At 35.8% G+C, this 24,112-nt stretch overlaps 1 protein-coding gene across 1 annotated transcript in view; it reads left to right on the top strand.

The window, feature by feature from the left end:
• ADGB (androglobin) overlaps window positions 1–24,112 on the top strand; it is a 130,321-nt gene that overhangs the window by 74,433 nt on the left and 31,776 nt on the right. Inside the window, exons 20-26 of the mRNA XM_075087998.1 lie at window positions 1,176–1,343; window positions 4,008–4,146; window positions 10,907–11,041; window positions 13,309–13,402; window positions 16,040–16,174; window positions 16,377–16,530; window positions 23,156–23,343. Of these exons, the coding sequence (XP_074944099.1) occupies window positions 1,176–1,343; window positions 4,008–4,146; window positions 10,907–11,041; window positions 13,309–13,402; window positions 16,040–16,174; window positions 16,377–16,530; window positions 23,156–23,343 (1,013 nt within the window). The remainder of the gene's footprint in view (window positions 1–1,175; window positions 1,344–4,007; window positions 4,147–10,906; window positions 11,042–13,308; window positions 13,403–16,039; window positions 16,175–16,376; window positions 16,531–23,155; window positions 23,344–24,112) is intronic.

Genomic DNA, 24,112 nt, shown 5'->3' with positions numbered 1-24,112 from the left:
AGCTGTCTTTTTGAGGCATGTGATAAAATACACGTACAGATATTAATTAATATTAAAAAATAACCTGCCTAGTAAAATAAACTGTCACATCAATAAAGTTTGTCTTGTCCCATGAGAACACATATTACTCACGGGGTCCCAGAGTAGCTTTTATACCTAAAATGAACAATTGATTCAAATAACTCTTCATAGCTGAGATAAGAGGCCCAGGGGAGTAATTACTACAGCTTTTGTTCTTTGTTGCCTACAATCCAGACAGATATCACTGCCATCCACGTTTTCAAGATTTCTTTGGCAAGTAGTAGGCCCAAATATTTGTCATGGGCACTGTGGGGAGGGAGTATAGCTTCTAGAGCACAGTTGTGCCAAAATATTTTGAAAGGTGAGTGTAACAGCAAATTTATATAGCAGTGCAGATTCAGGGGTCTAATAATAGGACATTAAAGCAGCTTCTGCAAACTTATAACATTTATTGTAGCAAAGAAGTTTAAATATAAGAAGTCGGGCCACTAAATGTCTTGTGGCTGTACTATCCCCTTGTCTTCAGATTGTGGATGAAAAGCTATTCCTCATGAAGAAAAAAAAAAAAGCAAAATTCTATCCTGGGGTCTTTGCACTGGGTTGTTTTTTTTTTGAAGACAGCAATTTCTCTGCAGAGTGTCATTTGCAGGAAAGTGTCCACATTCTTGTACAGAAATCCTGATGAAGATTGATGATGCTTTAGGCAGCATGTATTTGGATGTTGTTTTCAGTGGGATACAAATACTCATCTGTCCTTTTATAATAGAAGAGATGCTGTACATTTCAGCTAACAAGAGTCTTATTATCACTGCAGTAGGAAGTCTCTGTGTGCATCTTATTTGGATTAAATGTTCTAGAACTAATGAGACAGGAAAAAAAAATCCCTAACAAATCTATGTTATGCTCCCTGTTATAGTGCTTTAACGTTTTTATTTCAATAGCTGAAATCAGTGAAAATTTTGTATGCTTCTGAATACCAGAGATCCAATTGATTTTACAGTTTATAAAATTAATAACAATTACTTGACTTAGGGAAAGTTTTGTACTTCAGCACAGAAAAAAGTGCTTGTATGTTGTGACAGTCCAGAAAGAAAATGAAAGAAAATCTTAAAGCAATCTTTCTAATAATGGTTGTTTTTCTTCTCTCTCTCCAGGAGAGCTACCGGTTTATAGAACAGGCTACAGCAATCCTGAAAGCGGTTGGAAATGTGGTAAATAATTTCAGCAGTAAGCCTGAACTTTCTAAAGCCTTGAAGGAGTTGGAACTGACTCTTTGTCCTCCTGGCCTCCATGGTACTGGAATGGCTGACAAACACTTCAAGGTGAACAAAATATTTTAATAAACACATATCTAAAGGCTACAGAAGCTGGCTAACAGCTTAACATTGTCATTGCCCCCTTCAAACCAATGACTATACTTTTAAAAAGAACCTCCTGAGTGCTCCAAATGTGACATTCATTATTAAGTGTAAGTCCAAATAACATAACTTGCAACTGTGTCCTATAATTATCTTTTTTTAATATGAACAAATTATAATATGCACAGAATAGCACATTATAAAGATGAGTCTCTAATTTTCTCAGTTTAGTTTAGCACACTTTGGGGTAGAAAGCGTCTTTTTAATATTATTTTATGGCTTAATTTTTTATTTAAAAGAAACGACCTAAAATGCAGAAAAGCTAGACTGATTCCTTTCTGTGCCTAATATTGATGGCATAGGAAAACATTCTTAGAGCTTATATTAGTGAAGATAGTAATGTGGCTTTTTTCACTCACGGTATTTCTGGGTTCTTTTTCTTTGTTTTTTGAAACTGCAACATTCTCATTCAACTTTCCTGCTTTGTGTGTGATAAATTAGAGGGTCTTGAGATGAATCATGAAAACATTGCACTTTTCTGTAGATCCCTGTACTCTAGCTTTCCATTATTATAAAAAGATTGCAAAAAAAAGTTATGTAATAGATATGCTAATTTTTTGTATATGCAAATGTTGGTAACTTGATTTTTCTGCAGCCAGTACTTTATATATTACAGATTCACTTACTTTCATCAATGTACTAGAAAGCTAATGCAATTTAGACTGTATTTTAGAAGACTGAATAGAAGAAAGGCATTAATATTTTTATAATCACTGATATTAAAAAATAGAACACCTAAGCCAGTGCTTTTATACATGGGTTGACACCAGTCTCAAATTCCACAAAACAACAGAATTAAGAAAGAATTATTTCAGTTGCATCACTCATGAAAGAGATAATTTCCATGCCACATCCAACAGAAAAAGTCAGTTTGATCTCTCCGGAATGGAAAATACAACTTTTCAATGTATATGCTCGTATGAAATATGTGTAAAACTTAGGGACCTTAAGAAAAATTCAGTAGGCGTGAACATACACATCTCTTCCTCTCTGCCCCTCTAAGACGACCAGTGTATAGTTGTAAAGGAATAAAAAACAAAAATGAGATAAATGAGAGGCACTGAGCCATCAGTAATTCAAGAATGAAAATATGGAAATTATCTATCTTTAATATGAAGAGTGAAAAATGTAAGAATGTAGTTGTAGTGGTTTAACCCCAGCCAGCAGCTAAGCACCACTCAGCCGCTCGCTCACTCCCCCCGGTGGGTTGGGGGAGAAAATCAGAAGAGTCGAATGAGGAAACTCATAGGTTGAGATAAAGACAGTTTAATAGGTAAAACAAAAGCTGCGCACACAAGCAAAGCAAAACAAGGAATTCATTCGCTACTTCCCATGGGCAGGCAGGTGTTCAGCCATCTCCAGGAAAGCAGGGCTCCATCACGCGTAACAGTTACTTGGGAAGACAAACGCCATCACTCCAAATGTCCCACCCCGCTCCATCTTCTTCCCCCAGCCTTATACACTGAGAATGATGTCATATGGCGTGGAATATCCCTTTGGTCAGTTGGGGTCAGCTGTCCTGGCTGTGTCCCCTCCCAGCTTCTTGTGCACCCCCAGCCACTTGCTGGTGGGGTGGGGTGAGAGACAGAAAACGCCTTGACTCTGTGCAAGCACTGCTCAGCAGTAAGTGAAACATCCCTGAATTATCAACACTGTTTTCAGCACAAATCCAAAATGTAGCCCCGTACTAGCTACTGTGAAGAAAATTAATGCGATTCCAGCCAAAACCAGCACAGTAGTAAAGTAGATTCACCAGTCTACATTAAGGAAAACCTTGTCTTAAATCTTTTAAAATGAAGTCTTTATTAATATTAAAATATGTAACTTAGGAGAAAATGTTTCCAGAAAGCAGAAAAATCTGAAAATAAGGACAATGAAAAAGAAAAATTATGTCTATTCCAATAAGTTATTACTACGTTCTTCAATTCAAATGATGAAACAAGCTCTGAAAGACACACTCTGAAGTGTCTGAAAAGATGAACATTTCCATCTGTTGGAAGAAGGAAAAAGATACTAGATTTCTGCTCTTTAAAGAGCACCAGTATGTTGAGAACAAAAAGAGAGCCACCAATTTAGTCAGATAAGTAGGACACCAAATCTCCCCCTCTTGCCCATCAATATATTCTTGCATTTCCTTGTGGTGCTCCCTCATAATTCAGAAAGCGTGCCTGTTCAGTTCTTGGTCTCTGTTCTAAAACCTCTAATAAGAATGCCGGTTGTCATGATGGTGATTATAATGTGTTTTTCTTAACTCCTGTATAAGACCACCAACTCACTTCACATAAACTATTAAGATATTTTTGGGTGATAAAAACTTATGCCGTAGAATCAGTCTTAGATTTAATAAGCCAGGCATGAACAAGTTTTCTCTTGATTTTTGGCTTGAAGTGTTTTAGTCCTACAGTTGGGACCAGTTTTCAGATACTGTATTTGTCAGAGGAAGTTAAAGACGTCATTTTTCCATGAAAAAAAGAGCTAAACAGTTTTTGACACAATAATGAGAATCAATATAAATCACTTTTCAAAAATGAATTAATCTTTGAATGCTTTTCCTCTTTTTCATTTTAGGTTTTCAATAGTTCACTTTGGTATTTGATCAAATACGTATTAGGCAAGAAGGCTCCATACACCTATAAATTTGCCTTCAGGTCCTTCACTTTGGATTTTAAAGACACTGAGGTTTCTGAGGATGACACTGTGTCTTCAGGTACTGTACTGGTATTGCTAATCATTTCAAAGATACCTGCCCATTCTTCTTTAGAAGGAAGCTCTAAATACTCTTCACTGATCTTGTGTTTTCTTGCCTCAGTAAGCATGGTTCATTTCTTGTGAGATGCCTAAGCCTTCTACTGTTGACAGCATGTCTGACACTCATCTAGAATAGAAAAGATCCTTTTCTTTCTTACAGAAAGTCTGTTCATGTTTTGTTAATTTATAAAATTTATAAAATGGCCCTTTGTCTCCCTTGACTTGCATTTGTTGGTATTGGCATGCATTAACAAGCATCTACAGATGCTTTTTTTACCTGATGTACTACAGACCATGGCTCTTGTTAAAATTTCCAAGTGAAAAGACCTTGTACATTGTTCAGGAAATGAGAGTGAAGTTAGTACGTGGATGAAGACTCAAGTTAGCACCTTCGTTGAAAGTTCAACTATTTCTTGGTAATGGGTTGGGTTTTGGTTTTTGGTTTTTTTGTTTGTTTGTTTGTTTGGGGGATGAATATTTTGGGTTTTGTTTGCTTGCTCACTTGTTTTTTAAGCCTATTATTTGGCAAATTTATTGTGCTGGCATCCACCTCTTCTCCAGCTTTTGGTTAGGTTATGCTGGATACCTGAAGGTACTGTGGGAGGAGCAATTGGAAGGCAAACAGATTTATTACAGGCAGGGATAATTCTCTTCCTGAAGGTTCTTTGCTTCATTTTGTATGCAGGCTGGAGGCATAAGCAGTTAGAATTAAGTTTGCCCGGCAACCAAATATATGGCTCATTTCCATTTTTAAGAGACTTATTTTGCAGTCTATGTAAGTTTTTTATCTATTAATATTAATATTTAATTTATTAATAGAAGCTTTATGTATATGGTTTCATATTACGACAGAAGAATACTTTATCTGAAAAACTGGCAGGGATGTACATCATCACCGTTTGAAGGCCATTCTTTCAGGGTGACCTAGCTTTTCCTTCTGCTATTATGAACTTACAGTATAAAGTCTTTCTCCTTAGTCAATAAAAATGATATCTTCCTTTCATTAGTCAGTTTATTTTGGAAAATTCATATAAACAAATTTCATTAAAATTTACACAAATATCTTTACGGACAAAATTATGTAATACTCTTGTTCTTTTAAAAAGTACATATACTTGTCTCTCACTCGTTAATGGGGACTTCCCACCACATCTCCTCCCATCTGAAGGTTATTCTTTTCTGAGATATCAGAGATGAAGGATCAGCCAGAATGACTGAATAACTCATTGTATTTTTCACAGAATTATGTCCTATGGCAAGAGTATAAGATATAAGGGTCAGCATGCTGACATTTGTAACACCACTTGAAGTTAACAGCACCTGTCACATTTTTCAAGATGACTGTACTACTGATTTCTGTATTCCCCAAAAAAAACTTCAATACTTGTCAGCAATAGAAGGAAAGACTTTAAATTAGATTTGAATAATTAGCATAGTTGACAGGTTATAGCAAAGACCTCGTCTATATTACTGAATTATGAGATCTACTGTGACAGAATACTTTATAGGATTTGGGGGGAGAATCAAAAAAAGTGGAATAAATATATGGAGGAGGAAAATTCTGCTTCAGTTTGACTTCCTCCAGTGTCCAATACATCTTTTTGATTTAGTTGCTTTCCAGAGTTAAATTACAAAATATTCCTATCAGACTGGAAAGTGAATTGTTTCCCTTTGGCTTTCTTGACCTTGGGTATACATTTTTCCCTGCCTCATAGAGGTTGCATTGAAATAAATGCATACTTTTATTCAGGTTCCATCCCAGAACTCTAAAGAAATGGGGGCAGCTGCATTCAACAAAGCATAAATCAAGTGAAGTGTCAGGAAAAAATAGGTAAATAGCAGGAAAAAAAACAGGTGAGAAGTGCATTGTAGGAAGGCCTAGAAGGGCTGGCATAACCTGATTTGCCTGGCCCACATGGGCAGTGCTGCATTGTCATGTTAGTTGCTTGGATCTTGTCAAGATTTCAGTTATAACCCTTTGGAACCTAACAGTCAAGAGTTTACACCAACAGTCTAAGAGTAGATCAGTCAGTAGTCTGAGAGTAGATCAGGTCAAATCTGAGCTTTTTTTTAATATGCCAGCTCCATTTTATATTAGCATATTCATTTTGCACTGTGTGCTGAATTAATCTCAATATTTGCTGAGGGCAAGGATATTATGATATACTGCAGTTAGCAGATGTGCCTGGTAAGGTTTCTGAGAAGTCATCCTGAAAATGATCTAGTGACATCTGTTTTGTCTGCCAAATACCGTCCATCCCCATGGAGCAACTAGCAGAGGTGCCACAAGAAACAAGTGGAACACCATGCCATGTGAACACATGACAGAGAGATGGAAGTTTCTGAAGCTGAGTGCTTCTTCATGGCATGGATCTTCTATGGTCTTCTGGGAAAAGAGTAGATAAAGAGACCCTGCAGAACTTTGGGCAGTTGTGAGGTGCTGAATTTACAGAGGTATGAGAAGGAAAGGAAGCGTATCAGGAGACGCAGGAGATGGTCTTGACAGCTCAATACTGCTTGCCTGTTCTCTGTTGCACATTTCTTCTCTTTACCTCGTCCTGGTTTCATTAGGCCCAATAGCAAGCCAACTCAGTTCATGAACTCACTGGAGGTCTGTGGCACTGATTTCCAAGCTGAGTCTCAAAACACTTGACAGTCATTTAGGCACAATTTAAAGGGTACATTTCTTTCTCATAGATAAATTCTAACTTTGAAGTTGAAAGTAGAATGCCTTTTGTGCGCAGTTCTGTTAAAACCTCCTGGTCTGAAATTTTATCTTATCTAGAAGTCAAGCTGTTAGCTCTAAGGTTCTCTTATCTGCATAAACCATACTTGAGAAGTTCCTGTTCCTTTCCAGAACAAGCTTCTCTTTCCTCCAGAAACACAGGTTAAAAGCAGTGATCATACAGTTGTGCTGTGTGGCTGGAGAGATTATTCTGGGCATTTGTTTCTTCTTGCACTTTGGATTTGAACTTGAGTTCCAGTAAGGGGTGAGGGAAAGGTTGCCATTATTTGGTTGAATATGTAAAGTGCTTCTCCAGTACATGCAAAATAGACCTTTTTCAAAAACAGCATTATGTTACATTGCATCCACACTGTTATGAGAAAAGCGCAGCTGATTTTATGGTGAACAAAGTCTTGCTAGGCTGCTTTGAGAACTTCGGTTTTATTATTAACTGGGTATCTTCTGAGTAACAAGTAAAGCATGTCACAAATTTTTGATTATTTGATTTTCAGTTGTCAAATTTGAAGCATCCACTAGTTAATATTGGTCAATTTAAAGCATTTTGCAGTAACATACTTCTGTTTATAAGACAAAATATTAAGAAGCGTTAAGTCAAAAAAATTTAAAGATCAGAGTATTTAATCTTGACTTGTATGTTACAAAGAAAAATCTTTTTGTTCTTACAACATTTTATTAAAACAGTTATAACAAAAAAGAAATTAAATCTTTAGGAATATATAATTTCACAAAACATTCAGCATTTCCAGTTTTCAGCCTGATCTAGCGTACTTTTGATAGTTTCCGTGAATAGAATTAATTTCTGTTTGTGACACTGCATCGAATTATAATACTTGTATATTCAGAAACAATTTAACATTTAACTAAGTGACTGTATATCCATATATTCTTTAGCCTCACAAATGAAATGTATTATTTCTAGTGACATATTTATTTCTAGTTATGGAGTCCACCTGACATCCCCAGAGGATAAACTGTTCAGTTTGTTCATAAGGCAACACCAAGCCAACACTCTTTGTGTATTCCCCTATCACCATTTCACAGCTCTGTTCTGAGGGAGTAATGGGAATAATGTGGTCTTCGTTCAGTGGCAGGTGAGCTGGAATTTGAACTCATCAGCCTGGTCTCATATAAAGGCCTCATGGATGGGAAATGTCTGTTGGGCTAGATCTGAACTGCTACAGGTGAACAGTTCGGTAATCAATAGCAGTATACGAAAACATAAATGATGTTATAAGTGCTTGTGGCACTATGATTTTCAGCTTTTGGAAGATGCAAGCCCTTTCAGTTCCTCTGCCTTTGAATAAAATCCTCTGTAGTAGAAGAGTAAGACTTGGCTGTAATTGCTGACCACAGCTATAAGTACTTACTCTCCCTCCCAAGTGAAGCTGAAGCTCAGGTTCCACAGCAGCTTAAACCAGTGTAACTGCAGGCTGTTGCAGTACTATCCCCACACTTTCCTGCAGCTCCAGCACTTACAAAAGCTTGTGGTGGGCTGATTTGCCTGCTAAGTTGGCAGAAACATAGCCCAATAATAAGAAAAAATTAGAATCATGGTATCTAAGTCAATTTTAGTCACTTATGGCGCTTAAGAGTGTGCTTATAGGCAATTCATAGTTCTCTGGATATTAGGAATGTTGTTGCTGGCAATACAAATACTGAAATACAATATAAGCCATTGATTAAATGCAGATCACATTCTGATCTTCTTAGACCTTAAGGTGCAGCTTCACTAAATGCTATTAATAAAATCCTGTCCTTCTCCACTTCCCATCCCAGAAGTACTCCACTGTGAGCAGTTAGTTGTGCAGGTGCTAGGGAATCAGATCAGCTTGCTGATTTCACAGGAAGCTAAGCCAAGGGGAAAAGAAGAACCAACAAAATTAATTGTTCATTCAGCAAGCTAATCTGACTCACCATGCCACTATGTATTCTCTTTATACAGTGTTCATTTTTCTGCACCTATTACAAGGTTCTTATATGACTCATATGCTTATTGGCAGTGACATACAACCTGACACTACTAAACTGCTTGCTTACCTGTCTGAAACCAAGTGCAGGTGGCACTGTCTTGCACCAGTTGGGCGCTTTCTCGGGGAAGATGTCAATTACTTGATTATTGATTAAGAAGCAATAAGAACAAGAGATGCTTAGATGACACAGGAGTAACATTAGATGTAGTCACACGTTTATATATGATTGATTCAGGTTCAGTGTTAGGGTCTCCTTACTTGTTAGGTCAGTCTGTGTAACTGTGTTCATGTAAAAAGTATACAACTTTTACTTTATAATATATTATTTTGCCTTATATGGGGAATGTAGGCTATGCAGCAGAGGCCGTTCTTCTGAGCTAAAACACCTGCTGAAAATAGAATTCTGCTTCCTTTTCTTGAAAACAATGATTAGTGGGGTCAAAAGACATTTTGCCACTGGGTTATTTAATTATAAAATAGACAAGCTTGTAGACGGGACAAATTGCTTTTGAAATATATGTTACTTTGATGAATAAATGGGAGAAGATAAGAGCTAGACCCTTTTCAGGGATGCACAGTGGCAGGATGCATCTTAGAGCATGTTAAATTCCAGTTGGGTATTAGGAAAATACTTTTCACCATGAGGCTAGTAAAAGAATTGGAAGAGATTTCCCAGTGAGGTTGTTGAGTCTCCATCCCTGGAGTTATTAAAAAATGGACTGGACATTTACTCAAGACCATGAGCGACCTGCTCTAAGTTGATCCTGATTTGGATGTGGAATTGGAACAGATGACCTTCAGTGGTCCCCTCTAGCCTATATTATTCTGTGATTATATGCTCCGTTTTATAAAAGTGGTTGTGCCATTCCTATTGTTGAGTTCCAATCTGTTGTCTGCTGAAGTGGGCTTGTGTAACCTTTCAGAGTCACAAAGTATTAAAGAGGCTTGCTGGGGTTTGGAAATGAGACAATCACGGGGAATGACAGTTGGGAACACAGCCACATTTAACAATATTCAATAAAAGGGATTAGACTGAAATGTGTGATCTCCTGGCAGATGACAGAGTCTCTTTTCTTAAGCTAGTTTGTTTGCCTGCAATGTTGTTTACATTTTTCAAGCAGATTTCTGTTGTTTCTTCTTGCGATTCTGTGATTCTCCTGTTGGTTTGTTGGTACTTCCTTTTGGAGCACTGTTTCCTTCCGCTTGCGCTGTCTCACTGCTCTTGTTCTGTACCTGTGCAGTTCCAAACTGGCCCCCTGGCTCTGCCTCCTTGTAGTGCTGCTCTCCACACCCTGCCCCTAAACGCTGGTGCTGATGGCTCCCACAATGCTAATTCTAGGCAAGGGTGCCTTCAAAGAGCTCATTACTAACCTGTCAGAACCTACTAATTTCTGTTCCAATCCAAAAGTCCTTGGTAACCAAAAGTCACAGTCAGGTAAATGAACTCTTGCTTTATCATAGGTCTTATCTTTATTCCACGGCTCCTCAGCGAAGGTTGAATACAATGTTTTGAACATTAGTGTTTAAATTATTACTTAATAAAATAATTGGACTGAGAGACAGAAGCACTTCAAATCTTGTGAAGCTCTTTTAAGTGTATTCAGAGTCAGGCTTTAATGTATGAAATCTGGTTGATTCATGTTTGCAGGGATATTTTGAAATTACATTAGGAGACTTGATTTTAAAAAATGCACTGCAATAGCTGCCCATAAAGAGAATTAAGAACTAAATTATTTGGTATTTGGAATTAGCATAGTAGTTGCATTCTGACTTTGTGTAGTCACACAGTATATTTTGTCTAATGTTATCATGATAAGAGCAAAATTTTAAGAGTGATATTTTTGTCATAAATGGAAGTTTTATGCAGAAGCCACTCTGTTTCTGGAATATAGTGCTCTCGTCATTTTGTGTTTGTTTGGTTTTTTTTCTTTTTAACTTCATCGCAAGCAGCTACAGGACTTCCAGTTTTATTGGTGTTGCTCATTCTCCTCCCCTTCTTTCAGAGAGTTGTGAGAAGAATTCCCTTAGTAGTTGGCAGAACCGAACTCCCACTTCTGAAGAAGAAGCAGCAGCTCTTAAAATTCAAGCCACCTGGAGAGGGACTTATGTTCGTAAAGTACTGAACAGCAGAAAACCAGGTGTGTCCTTTAAAAATGTCTTTTAAAAAATGTCTCATACTTCACCTTATTCAAATATTTACTGTAGAGACTTTGTTACAAATTAATATCTACTTAAATGAACTGAAATGCAATAGAACCTTATAGTTGAATTTCTGATCTCTTACAAAACTAAGAATAGTGCTCAACCTAACCACTCAATTAGCACATACGGTACTAAAAAGTAGAGGAAGGACACCCCCCTAGATTTTCATAGATATTAAACCAAAATGTACATTACTGTAGATTTAGCTCAGAGCTGGGCTACATGAGGGTTTTTTTCTGCAAGGTAAGGGAAATCCATATGGGAACCTAAGCGTCATAATGGATAATTAGTAGAACACATCATCAAAGGCTGATTCTGTGCTCAAAAGATAATGTGCTGATACTACAATTCGTTCTTATGTATATGAATAGAGGAATCTTACATAGCAGTTGGAGACTTGTGTTACATTTCTTATTCAGCAATTCTATTATCTCAGCTGGAATATTGTGTCCAAGTGTGGTGTCTGCAGTCCAAGAAGTAGGTAACAACTGAGAAATTCGGGGTAGAATTATAAGGATCAGGATTAAAGACGGGCCCATGCTTGCAGGCTGTTAGTTTGTGATTTAAGAAAGACAAGATTAAGAATGATTTCACGATAATCAGTAAGTACCCATATGAGAAAAGGAATTTGATAGCAACAAGGTCTTTCGTCTGAGATCCAAAGGGTTAACAAGAAGGTCTTTAGTCTGAGATTCAAAGATTGTGAGTTGAATGCAGACATATTCAAACTAGAAAAAGTGGCATTTATTTTTAAAAGGGTAAGTTATTTATTGGAATAAGCCAAGATTTCTGTTGTACTAATGAAGACTAAAATCAAACAGATACTCATCAAATTCAAAAAGGATTAGTAATTTACAAAGGATGAAATAGCAATTAATATGTTAACAGGACTGTTACACAGAAAGTTAGATCACAGCGATTCCTTGTAGCCTCAGTACATGAATGCCTGAGGATCGTGGTAAAGAAAACTGCTCTGTTGTGAGATATACATTTCCTTTTTAGTAAGTCACCCCCATTCTGCTGAAAGCACCGTCTTGAATTACTAGTGTTGCTAGGGTTCTTTTGACTACATATTTTCCTGTACCAGATGATCTCTTCAAGCTATCTTTTGTACCTTCATGTCCTCATCAGTAAATCGGGTGCTGCCGCTCTCCAAAACTATCACCTGTAGTCCAGTCTTGCTTAAGCTTTCTTACTAAGTTGTCTAGTACCCTTCTATTTTTGTTTATGAAGTGCCATGTAAATTAGGAGTTTCTGTAAACTTTCACTAGTCTTATTAATTCCTACAAATCCTAGAGCCCAGAAGCTGTTCTTTTGAAGCTTAGATTTTAGATTTTTGTCATTTGAGTGCTATGTGAGTATCCCAACTCGTTTCTTCTGTTGCCTCTAATATCTTTATTAACTTCTGATTTATCAATACTCTGTTACCCTTAATTCTGATATTATTTTTACAGTGCTTTACTGTGGTTTTTTTTTAGTCATACTATTCTCCTCCTCCTTTCCCCCATTATCTATAATTTTTTCTCTTACTTGTCATTACAGTAAAGTGTTATTACTCCCCCCTCTTTTTTTTTTAGGTTTCCCCCTCCATTTCTCTCACTAATTGCTTATGCAATAAAGAAGGATTTCACCTAACTTTAATCTTGAAAAGTTAAACAACAGGTCTAAACTAGTTGCCTCTTCTTCATCTGTTTTCTGTGGATAGAAGTAGACACCTTGAGATGACAACACATCCTGTCATCTGAGAGGTATCAAACGTGGGTGAGATTAATTACCCGCTGGAGCTGCCCGATTCTTTTCTTTTTAGCTACACAGGTTGCCTAGGCATATACCTACCCCTTCATGGTGTCTGCAGATAAAAGCTGCTAGGAGCTAAACAGTGTATTCTCGAGGGCAGAGATCACCTCATATCACTACAACATGTTACAATAAAAAAACTGTAAATCAGAGAAAATATTGATGACATCATTTTTGCAGTTGGAAGAGTGCTGATAAGTACAAAGGTGATGATGAAGAGAATTTCTTCTGTCAAAGAAGAAATTAGTTTTCAGCTCAGCGTGACTTCTGTAAAATTCCAAATAAAAACTAGTGATTCATAGACAATTTACTTGTGTGAGTGGCATTTTTCACAAGTATTTGGCAGGTGTATATTTAGAACAATATGAAAGATGTTATAATTTCTAACTTATTTTATCATTTTCAGGTACAAAAGAAAACATTAATGTCAAAGAAACCTTGCAAAAATTGTGGACTGCAATTGAGTTAAATTTTGAACAGTGTGCTGTAATGCTGTTAAGGTAATCATGTAATAAATTAAATTATTGTATTGCAGACAGTACCATAGAATTGCCATAAATTGCTAGTTCACATAATAAATACAGCAAGAGCATTACTAGTTTTAAAATTACAAAACTGTGGGAAGGGATGAGATGTTTTTAGCAAAGATATGCTATGCTTTATTCTGTGTACCCTCCATGAGTAAAACTATAGCAAATCTAATTTTTACGTATGTGTGTTACAGGGTTTTTCCTACAGCTTGAGCTAGAATATTACCTCTGTCCTGTACATAATTTGCCTGTAGGCTGTTTCATAAGTCTAAATCTGATACCGATTCCTTAGTTAAACAGCTAACCAGTTGATTTAAAGAAGCATTTTGATTCATGCTCTCTGTTAAGGAATCCTGGTTGACATTAGGAAGGAGGTAGCTATACCATTTAATTGTACCACAGTTTATATCATCAGAGGATTTGTTTGTAGCACTTGCTTGAAGGAAAGTAGGTGTATTTCTAGATAGATGTTTTCTCAGGTATTTAATTACAGCTTTTGCAAAGATAGCTACTCTAATTTCAACTGTTCCTTCAGTCGTTGGCAAGCATGACACTCTTTGAGGATAGCACATTTTCATTAAGTCCTTCAAAAATCTCTCTGCAAGGGTTCACACAACTGACCTAGCTGTAGATCTGTTCTGCCGGGTGTAAGGAGTAAGAACTGGCAATAATTACTGGCTGGGGTATAAACTGTCAATCCTTATAACCAGCAATTTGAGGAACGCTCCTATGGGGTATAGTTTTATTTAACTGTTTAGTGTTTCTAACTCGGTAAAAGCTTTGTATGTTGATGGGATCAGGACTGTGCAACCACAGCATTATTTCAAATATTAGACCTCAGTTTCATATTTGCAGCACTTCTAAATCAGCAAAGATCAGATGCAGTTTTTAGTCTACCTTCAGACTTTTAAAACTTATGGGACTGATTTTTAGGATTGTCTCAGGGGATACATTTGAGGGTTAAAATCATGCAAATGTGATTTTCTTTAATTTTTTTTAAAAGCTGACAGACTTGCATTTAATATAACAAGCTAGCACCTTGACCAATAAAGTTACAAGCAGAAATTTTGGAAGTTTGGTATTAGGGTCAAAGTTTTCCCCTTCTCTATCCCCAGACTTACTGGAGGCCAGAAGCCGTACCATCTTAGAACACAAACACCAGTTTAAAATGCCCTAAAACATCTCAGTTTTTGTAAGGGTTGCCACCCGTTTCTCATCATACATCCCATGTAAGCCCATCTGTGTCTGTCCCTACTATCATTTTCAATGAATTAAAAATTTGAGATTTCTGAGAAGCACTTTCTGTCTGTGTGCGTGCTGTTTATCAGTGGTGGAAGGAACCTTTTCAAAGCTTCATGGACTAAGATTTCTAACTGTTCTGCTTTAAATTACTTCTGGCGATATTTGGATCCACTCTGGGACTCACCTAAATTAAATGTTAAGGTCAGCTATTATCATTGCTAAAAACATGAATGTAGAGATTGTTTCTGTAATTCCGATTACTCTATAGGAATAACAGAACATCAGAGTAGCACTGTCCAAATTTCGTGGATAAAATTTTTGCAGCTGAACAACTTGAATACATTCATATTTGACACAGAAAAGTAGACAGCTATCACCGAAAATGGATATTGCGAGGTTTCTTTAGATTATTCCCTTTATGTAAACCATATAAACCAAACTTTGAATTAGAGCATTTAAAAGATAGCAAAAAATATATATTGTTTACTTACTGCAGAAAGCAGGTAGTTAAAGAATAATGCAAGACAGGAGTGGCAGGAAGAAGGATATCCTTTCCTTCACCTCTATAAAGACATGTTTTCACTCAAAATTTCCAGAGAAAATCACTGGAAGGAGCTGAAGGATGGAGCGAGACCAGTTACCTTTCTTCTGCCCTTCACCCAACAACCTGTTCACATAACAGTGAATTTTGTGTGCTGGTCTTCACATTGCTTTGTCCAGAGAAACATTCATTTTGCATATGATAAATAAAAATTCATAGTGGCAGTTATGTGCCAGTGACTTAATGCCAGTTAGCTCTAATTTCTGAGAACTTCATAACACCTGTGAGCTTATTTGCCTTACAAATAACTTCTGAATTTACGGTCTTAGGTTCCTTCCTGTGTGAAAGGAATGTCTTTCATCCCATTTCAAATTTATTTGGTTTTGCTTCTATTCCTTTCTTGTTCAAAAAAGTTTTAAAAGGAAATAAAAGGGGTTTTAATCTCCTAATTATGCCACAGCTTTAAGATGACAGCTTAATATAAAGAAATTAAAGTTATGCTAACTGATATTTATTTTAAATATTTTTTTTTTGTAGAAGCCATAACATTTAGGGCTATTAGAAGCAGTTGTACTCATGGATAGACATACTGATAGAAATATTTGTATGTAAGTATTGGCCATTATGGGCCATTAGCTCTAAACGGGCTGAGCCCTATCTGATTTACTTTTTGGGGGAGTGAGCAGCTACTAAAGAAACATTAATAACACATTTTATATCATTGTTTTACATTTATGCAGGAAGCAGTGTGCGTCATGATTAGCATAAGTTAAAGTCAAGATATATGTGCCCTCCTGATTAGATTTCTGTTTTCTGCTTTCCAGAGAAATGTTTAAAAGCAACTGTAAATCAATGGAAAAGTTTCCTTGTTATGAAGATGAATCATGTAAGATCTCTTTCGCTGACTATGCTGTAGTGTATGCCGATCAGCCACCAAACGTGTGGTTCGTGGTTTTTAGGTGAGTTTCATACAGCCCTATATAACTCCTATGGGGAGGTAGTATTGATGCACTGTTGTTTTTCACTAAACTGCTTAAAAATTATAATTTTACATAAGTCTACTTTCCTTAAATTCTAATGTATAATTTTCCTTCATGTTACACAAATCATATTATTTGTGAAAATAATTTTAATATAATTTTGATTTAATTTTTTTTTTAGAGAAATATTTCTTGTTCCAGAAGACATGCTTATAGTGCCAAAGGTGTACACCACTATCCCTTCCTGTAGACTTCATGTTGTTGATAATGACACACTGGAGGAAATGCCACATGTCTTTTTCAAAGTGGCACCTCGTATTTATCAAAAAAATAAGGTAAATGCAAAGAGCTGTTGTGAAAAATATTATTTTTAAAATAATAACAATTGCCAAAATCCTGTAGGTATTTTCAGCTATGTCATAATGTTCTACTTAGAAGTGTGCCCTTATTTCTTAGCAAGTCTGAACACAGACTATCACTGATCTGATTCTATGCTAAACCTTTTGCAGTGGAGGAATACCCTCAATTTTCTTTGATATTTTTTGCTATCGCTAAATGGAGGAATATCATCCAGTTTCCCTGTGCTGTGCTACTCAGTGGCAATATGGTTGGTTGCTGCTGATGCTTTCCATCTGACAGAACAACCTTCAAGAGTCAGGGATCAAACTAAGAATGAGGTTTGAATAGCCTTTTGTAAGCCCTGCTTACAGTAATTAAATTAACATGCATCTTCATGTTGTAATGGTAGTTGCAGCATTGATGCCAAATACAGCTTTAGATATGGTCCCCCTCAAAGCCTGTAAGTTACCTCAGAAGCATTAGTGTAAATTGCTTCTAAAAAAATAACTATATTGTTAAATAATTATCACAGTTTCCCCTCCTCCTTCCTTTTTACCTTTAGGCTAAAGAAGGCAGTTTGCTCAGTCTTTCCTTGCGAGTTTCATGTTCTACACTCCTGATTACTCTGTCCTCTGGACTCTTTCCAATTGCTGTTGTTTTCTTCTTGTTTGTCATGCACAACACTGAGCACAGTAAACTTTGCACCGAGGATTAATTTGTGACCATACAAATGATGAGTAAGGAATGATTAGTTTACACGTCTTTTGGGCTTTACCTCTGCTTATGTATCTAACTGTGATGCTTGCCCTGTTTTGCAACAGCATTTTTAACTCAGGTACTTCCATAACCCTAGGTGCTTTCCTGAAGAACTGAGTCCTGCAGTTTATCATTCTCGTACTAAATATAGTGTATTTCACTACTGATTTTAATGCTGTTTTTTTCAGGCCATTTCCCTAGTTTAAAATAATCTTGAATTCTTATTTTCTCTTCCTCTAAAGTTGCAATCCTTCTTAGTTTGTGGTATCAGCTAATTAAACATATATGTTCTCCATTCCACCATCCACATTACTAATAAAAACACTGAATGGAATCAGGTTCAGGTTAGATCTTTGAAATCTCACTGATTGCATCCTGCTCTTCCAAAAGGAGCCATGCATGTGTGCTTTCTCGCTGTGATTGTCCAACAGCCACCCTAGTTTCTTCATTATGACAGTATTTCCTTAGGCTTAGAAGAATGATTGAAGAGACAGTGTCAGGTGTATCCTTCATTCCCGTAGTGCACTTTCCTATAGAAGGAAGCTTGATTGGTTCGATAGGACTTGGGTTTTGCAGTCTTTGCTATGTTGAGGGAGTTGCAAGAAGTTAATTTTATTAGTTATTTTGAGATGTTTTCAACCACGGGAGTTCTGCTGACTGATAATTTTCTAGACACCTTTGTCCGTCTAAGAAAATTACAACACTGAAGTTCTGTAGTTTTCCTGTACCTTACCTGTCCTCCATCAGTAATCAAACATAATTTAAAGTTTTGTGATTGTTTTAACCTGTTATTTAACCTTTAGACAGTTCAGAAGTTCATCAGACCTAACTAATCCAAAACCTTAATTTATCTGTATAATCATTTACTACTACTTTTCCTATTCTGGCCTGCCTCTTTCTTTCTTTCTTTCTTTCTTTCTTTCTTTCTTTCTTCTTCTTTCTTTCTTTCTTCTTTCTTTCTTTCTTTCTTTCTTTCTTTCTTTCTTTCTTTCTTTCTTTCTTTCTTTCTTTCTTTCTTTCTTTCTTTCTTTCTTTCTTTCTTTCTTTCTTTCTTTCTTTCTTTCTCTCTTTCTCTCTTTCTCTCTTTCTCTCTTTCTCTCTTTCTCTCTTTCTCTCTTTCTCTCTCTCTTTCTCTCTTTCTTTCTCTCTTTCTCTCTCTCTTTCTCTCTCTCTTTCTCTCTCTCTTTCTCTCTCCTCTTTCTCTCTCTCTTTCTCTCTCTCTTTCTCTCTCTCTTTCTCTCTCTCTTTCTCTCTCTCTTTCTCTCTCTCTTTCTCTCTCTCTCTCTTTCTCTCTCTCTCTCTCTCTCTTTTTCTCTCTCTTTCTCTCTCTCTCTCTCTTTCTCTCTTTCTCTCTCTCTCTTTCTCTCTTTCTCTCTTTCTCTCTCTCTTTCTCTCTTTCTCTCTCTCTCTCTCTTTCTCTCTCTCTTTCTCTCTCTCTCTCTCTCTTCTCTCTCTCTTCTCTCTCTCTCTCTCTTTCTCTCTTTCTCTCTTTCTCATCTTTCTCTCTTTCTCTTTCTCTCTTTCTCTCTTTCTCTTTCTTTCTGTCTTTCTTTCTTTCTTTCTTTCTTTATTTATTTATTTATTTATTTATTTTCTTATTCTTATTTTAATTACCCCCTGTTATTAACTATTCTAGCCACATGTTCACAGCTGACTTTTTAATGAAGAGAGGTTTACATTTTAGCCTTCTCAGTCTCATCTGTCAACAAAAAGGAATTGCTGTCAGTTACAGTCTGACACTAGGAGTAGTTTTCTTGTCTTTTGTAACTTTACTTCCAATTTCATCACACTTTATTTTTCACTTAAATGAACTTGCCTTATCTGGTGTTTATAGTGAATATTAGCTGAATGTGACATATAAAGACTGCTACTGCTAGAGGAATATGCTTCAAAAAGAAGGGTTGCAGACAAGCTCTTCAAGCTCTCAAAACTAATGTGGGATCCTCAGAGATCAGGTGTGGATTGCACCAAGCAGGAAAATTCAGTTGGAATCTGACAGTGGCAAGTGACAGGATGCAAAAGAAATCTCAGTGGTAAACACTACTCTACTGCTTTTCAAGAAAGTGATGGGTTGTTGAAAGAACAATTACAACTTCAGATTTATTTCAGATCTCATCTCAGCATTTGTCCTGCTTAGCAGGATACAACTGTCTAGTTCTGTCTTGTAAGGCAGTTTTCAATTTCCCTGATTTTACTAATTCTTTCTCAGACCTCCTCCCATTTAACCTATCATTCTTGAGTAAAGATGTCCAAAATTGTACACAATATTTCAGATAAAATCTTTCCAATACTTTGTGCAGTACAGTGGGTTTAATGTTGGAAATACTTGTTTTGCTGTGCACTACTCCACCTGGTATGTTCCATAATTTATTTTTTTTTCAGGGGTACAACATGAAAGCCTCAGTGATTCTGTCATTAACTAATGAAAATGGCGCTTTTTATTTAATTCCTGTCATTCCTTATTGGAGTCCCGACTTAAAGCAGACATTTTTGTTATTATTCTCTAAACTCATGACTTACATTTTATATTATTAAATGTGGATAGCATCAGTAATGAGTGGTTTTGATTTAAGAGTATTGTGCAGTTATGCTGTATTTTTCAACTTGTTCTTATTACGTTTCTTAATCACTGCTACTGAGTTTCTCAGTAAGAATATAACGTTGTACTGCAGGATTTAGCTTGTTTCTTTGTAAATGGTTCTTAATGTTTCAGTGGACACGGAAAAGCTATTGAAAGTTCTACTGATGTTTTGACAAGATGTTATGCAATTGTTACGAAACACAGAATACAGCGGTATTATTTTAATCTGACTGTTACCTTTCTTTTTAACAGTATTTTGTAAAAAATAGTCAATGAGGTAATACATCAAGCAAGAAATTATACAGTATGCCAGAATTCCTAAATGTCAGTATTATAACAGAAAAAAGTCTTTTTTTTTTTTAAAATGAACCTTCCAGTTAGTTGTTCTGCTTCAAAATAATGTATCAGCAATTTACAATAGAGCTAAAAAGAAATCCTGTCAACAGATGTTATTATTCTTCTGCAGAAACACTCCTGGAACACACTGAAGTTCATTTCAGAGTGATTGACAATACGGATAAAATGCATGTGCTAGCAGTAATGTCTGTCATCTTTCTGTAGATATTACAATGTAGATAGAAATTAGCTACTTGCTTTGCATTATTTGGATTTTTTTTTTCACTAAATTTTATTTTTCCATGGCAATTTTTTCTATTGCTGGATACAGTTGGGTTTTTGTGTGTTTGCTTACTTTTTAAATTCTACTCTTTTCATTGTTCACAAGTCTTTTGATCCGATTGTAGAAAACGATAGAGATAAGCATTCCTCAAGATCCGATTGTAGAAAACGATAGAGATAAGCATTCCTCAAGCTTCAGCTGACCAATGAAATAAGAGGTTAAGGCAGTGTCACTAACATCGTATTTAGTCTAGAAAATAGAAGTCTATTTGAGCAAAGACACTGATCAGTTATTTGTCTTGACTAGTCATAGAAGGACATAAGGAAATCATCTTACTTTACCAGAAAGTTAGCTTAGGTGGTATATTAGAAAACAACCCTTTCTGATTCTAGAGATAGCAAATTGTAACAAGATATCTCAGTAGGTGATGAAACCTCTCAAAGGTTTTTAAAAAAGAGACATAAATCCGATAGGGTTGCCTAGATCTATTTGCTTATTTCTCAGTAGTGGCTGATGATTACTCTGTCTTCCTACCAGCTGCAAAATTCAGTTATTGTGCTTTCCCATTGCATATAGTATTCAGACAGTGACCACTCAAACATTTTTTAATCATAAGTCCAAGCTTTCTGCATATTTATAGTGAACATAAAGATTGTAGAACCTTGTCTTTATAAATAGGTCTACAACAGTGTTTTCCTCAGGCTCACCATGCTGTCAGAAGGCACTTGAATATCTGGCTAAATCCTTCTCAGTTTCCAAGTGTACTTGTTAGGAATAGGGGAGACTTTAACTATATGCTTAGGTAGGTATTTAAATAAGTGAGTTCTCCTGAATCAAAGCTCTGAATGTTTGCTGTTACCTTGTAGTGATTAAAGGGTGTGAAGTGCCTTACAGTTACAATTGCATAAATTGGAATCATGAATAATTTATTTTACTTTCATTCTAAATATTCAGTAATCCTGAAGCCGTAACCCTGCATTATTGGATAGTCCTGAACTCACAACCCTATTTATTATAAGAATTTTTTAACAAAGCTTTTTTACTGGTAAATACTGATTTCTTTTAACTGAAATTTAGCAGAAGACTGCCAAGAGAGAAAACATTTCAAAGAATTTTCATCTGGACTATTTCTTGGGTAGAACATGTAATTTTAATGTTTGAAATAGCAAGTTGGTAGGGCTAGTTTGGAGAACTGGAAGAAGGGACTTAACATTACAGTTGGCCATTGCACCCATTGTGCCTTTTTCCTGCCCCTGCCTTTCAAGTAATCACATTCATATTGCCTTCTTTTTTCAAATACAAAATAAAACCAGATTTTGAAACCTTTCAAATTATATTCTGGCTTCCCATATTCCTCTTCTCAGGATTCATAAAGAGCAGATAAATCTGCATCAGACTTATTAATTGTGTTGTATTATTAATTAATTTTAATTTTATTTTCTAACACTAGAAATATTTATCTTCAAACAACATCTTCGTAAAAATAAGATTAATAACCTGACATTTAATGCTATACTTGCAATGGCATTATTAAAAGTAGGGCCAATATTAATCTAACCTCAGATTTGAAGATGGAATTAATCTGATCTCTGAATTTCCGTGCAGCAAATTGCATTCAGCTATAATTTCACTCTGCCTGCAGCATGAAGGGACATTTTAAAATCTCTGGTTTATCAGTGAATGCAGTTATTTTCATGTATATATTTTATCTTTATCTAATTTTGCTTTCATATGTGTGCTGACAGCTAGCTTTTGCTAAATGTCTTGTGGGTGAATTGCCAAAGTATTAGTTTCCTTATCTTCAGCTGTGGTCACCTCTGGAGTTAAAAGCATCTATAATCTCAAAATGGTTGCACAGTTTTCAAATATATCAACACTTTACAATGCATATCTTTCTTACACCTGGCATACAGGCCATAGCAGAGTATAGGTTTAATGTGATTGTCTCAGAGTTTGGAGCGAAGGTTCTTGATTTATGCAGTCTTTGACTCTTTCTTCATTATATCTACTACTACTACTATCACCACCAACACCACATACAGTTTTGGTAAGATATCAAGAGAGAAAAATTATTTTGTACCAAATGAAAACTTTGTTTGATACTATTGGTTTTACAAGAAAAGGAATGGTAATATTACAGAACCCGGAGGTGTATAGATGTGTTTTAACTGGGAGCTATTTGTGTAGTAGTATGATATACAAAGCAAGAAAATACATTGAATAAATACGTTTTACTGAACTTTAGTCATATTATAAGAAGACTTTTCAGAATAAAGTACCGCATATGCTTAAATAAAACAGAACTCATTAATACTTGTTAAATTAGACTTTATTAAACAACTTAGAGTCATCTGGTTAGAGTCATCATTTGGTTAGAAAGGGACCTCAGGAGTTTGACTGTACCTGTCCCTAAAAGTAAGGCCAACTTTGAAGTTAGATGAGATTGGATTTGACTTGTTATGTAACTTTCTGCCAAATACAAATTCCTGTAATAAGAGATGCTTCAGAAGTTAGACTATAATAGAACTATAAGATTCTTGCTTATGAAGAACATCTTACTATATTAATAAGTATAGCACGGACAAAAAATGTGTTGTATGTAGTCACAGAGTGCATTTTGAGTAGTGTTATTTCCAGGTAAAAATGACTCATTTTCTCCTTTCAGAAAGGATACACATTTATGGCTGAAGCACATACTGGTGACCTTCCTGTGGCAGCTGGAAGATGGAGGCTCCGGCTCATCGGTTCTCATAGTCCACTCCCATTCCTCTCTCGTGAGGCTGTAAATAATGTCTTTTCTACTAAAGAAATTAGAGAGTATTACATACCCAATGACAGGCATGTAATGTTCAGGTAAATACTGAGAGGAGAATGATTAAATTCTCCTTTTTATATGGGCCATACCCCACAGAAAAGTATGTTCTTTGCTCTTTCTTAGAAGGGGAAATTATTAAAGCAAATATCTGAATTTTAGGGATTGTCAGTGTACAATACCAAATTTAACATTTCATTTTTGACAGTGTTATTTTTTGAAGTATTGCCACTGCTTAATGAAGAACAGCTATGAATTACACAGACTGTAACTTTAAAATCCTAATAACGGTATTTTGCATTTCTGTAGGCTCAGTCTTGAAATCTTACCCATAAATCAATTACTGAAATTCCATAATACTTTTGGGGATTAAATATGTATTAAAACTGAAATTTTGCAGGTGAGGAGGAGACATAAAGTTTGATATATTCTTTCAGCTATTCAGATGAAGTTTTAAATAAAATCCAGAAATACAACAATTTCTTTTCTGATATATCAGACTGATTTCCGTCTTGCAGTGTCGGCAGAGCAATTTATATACATTTTATTCTAGTATGCAGCTTCTTTTAGGTCAACATATTTAATAAAAAACATGATGATTTAATTTTTATTAATATTTTTTAATTTAATAAAGTCAGTTTATTCTAGCTGAGTTTGAGTTCAAAACTGACCCTGACTAAATTCCCGTGCGTAAGTTTTTAGACAAAGGACTACACACTGCACTAAAAGAGGCCCCATGCGTAGAGCTGATTACATGTATATATTTTGAAGGTTAATTCTACAACATTTTGCCTTGATTCCTGACAACTT

This window comes from Phalacrocorax aristotelis, chromosome 3 (genome assembly GCF_949628215.1).
Source record: "Phalacrocorax aristotelis chromosome 3, bGulAri2.1, whole genome shotgun sequence".
In the NCBI taxonomy this organism is placed as follows: Eukaryota; Metazoa; Chordata; class Aves; order Suliformes; family Phalacrocoracidae; genus Phalacrocorax; species Phalacrocorax aristotelis.
This window is presented reverse-complemented; position numbering and strand designations above follow the sequence as displayed.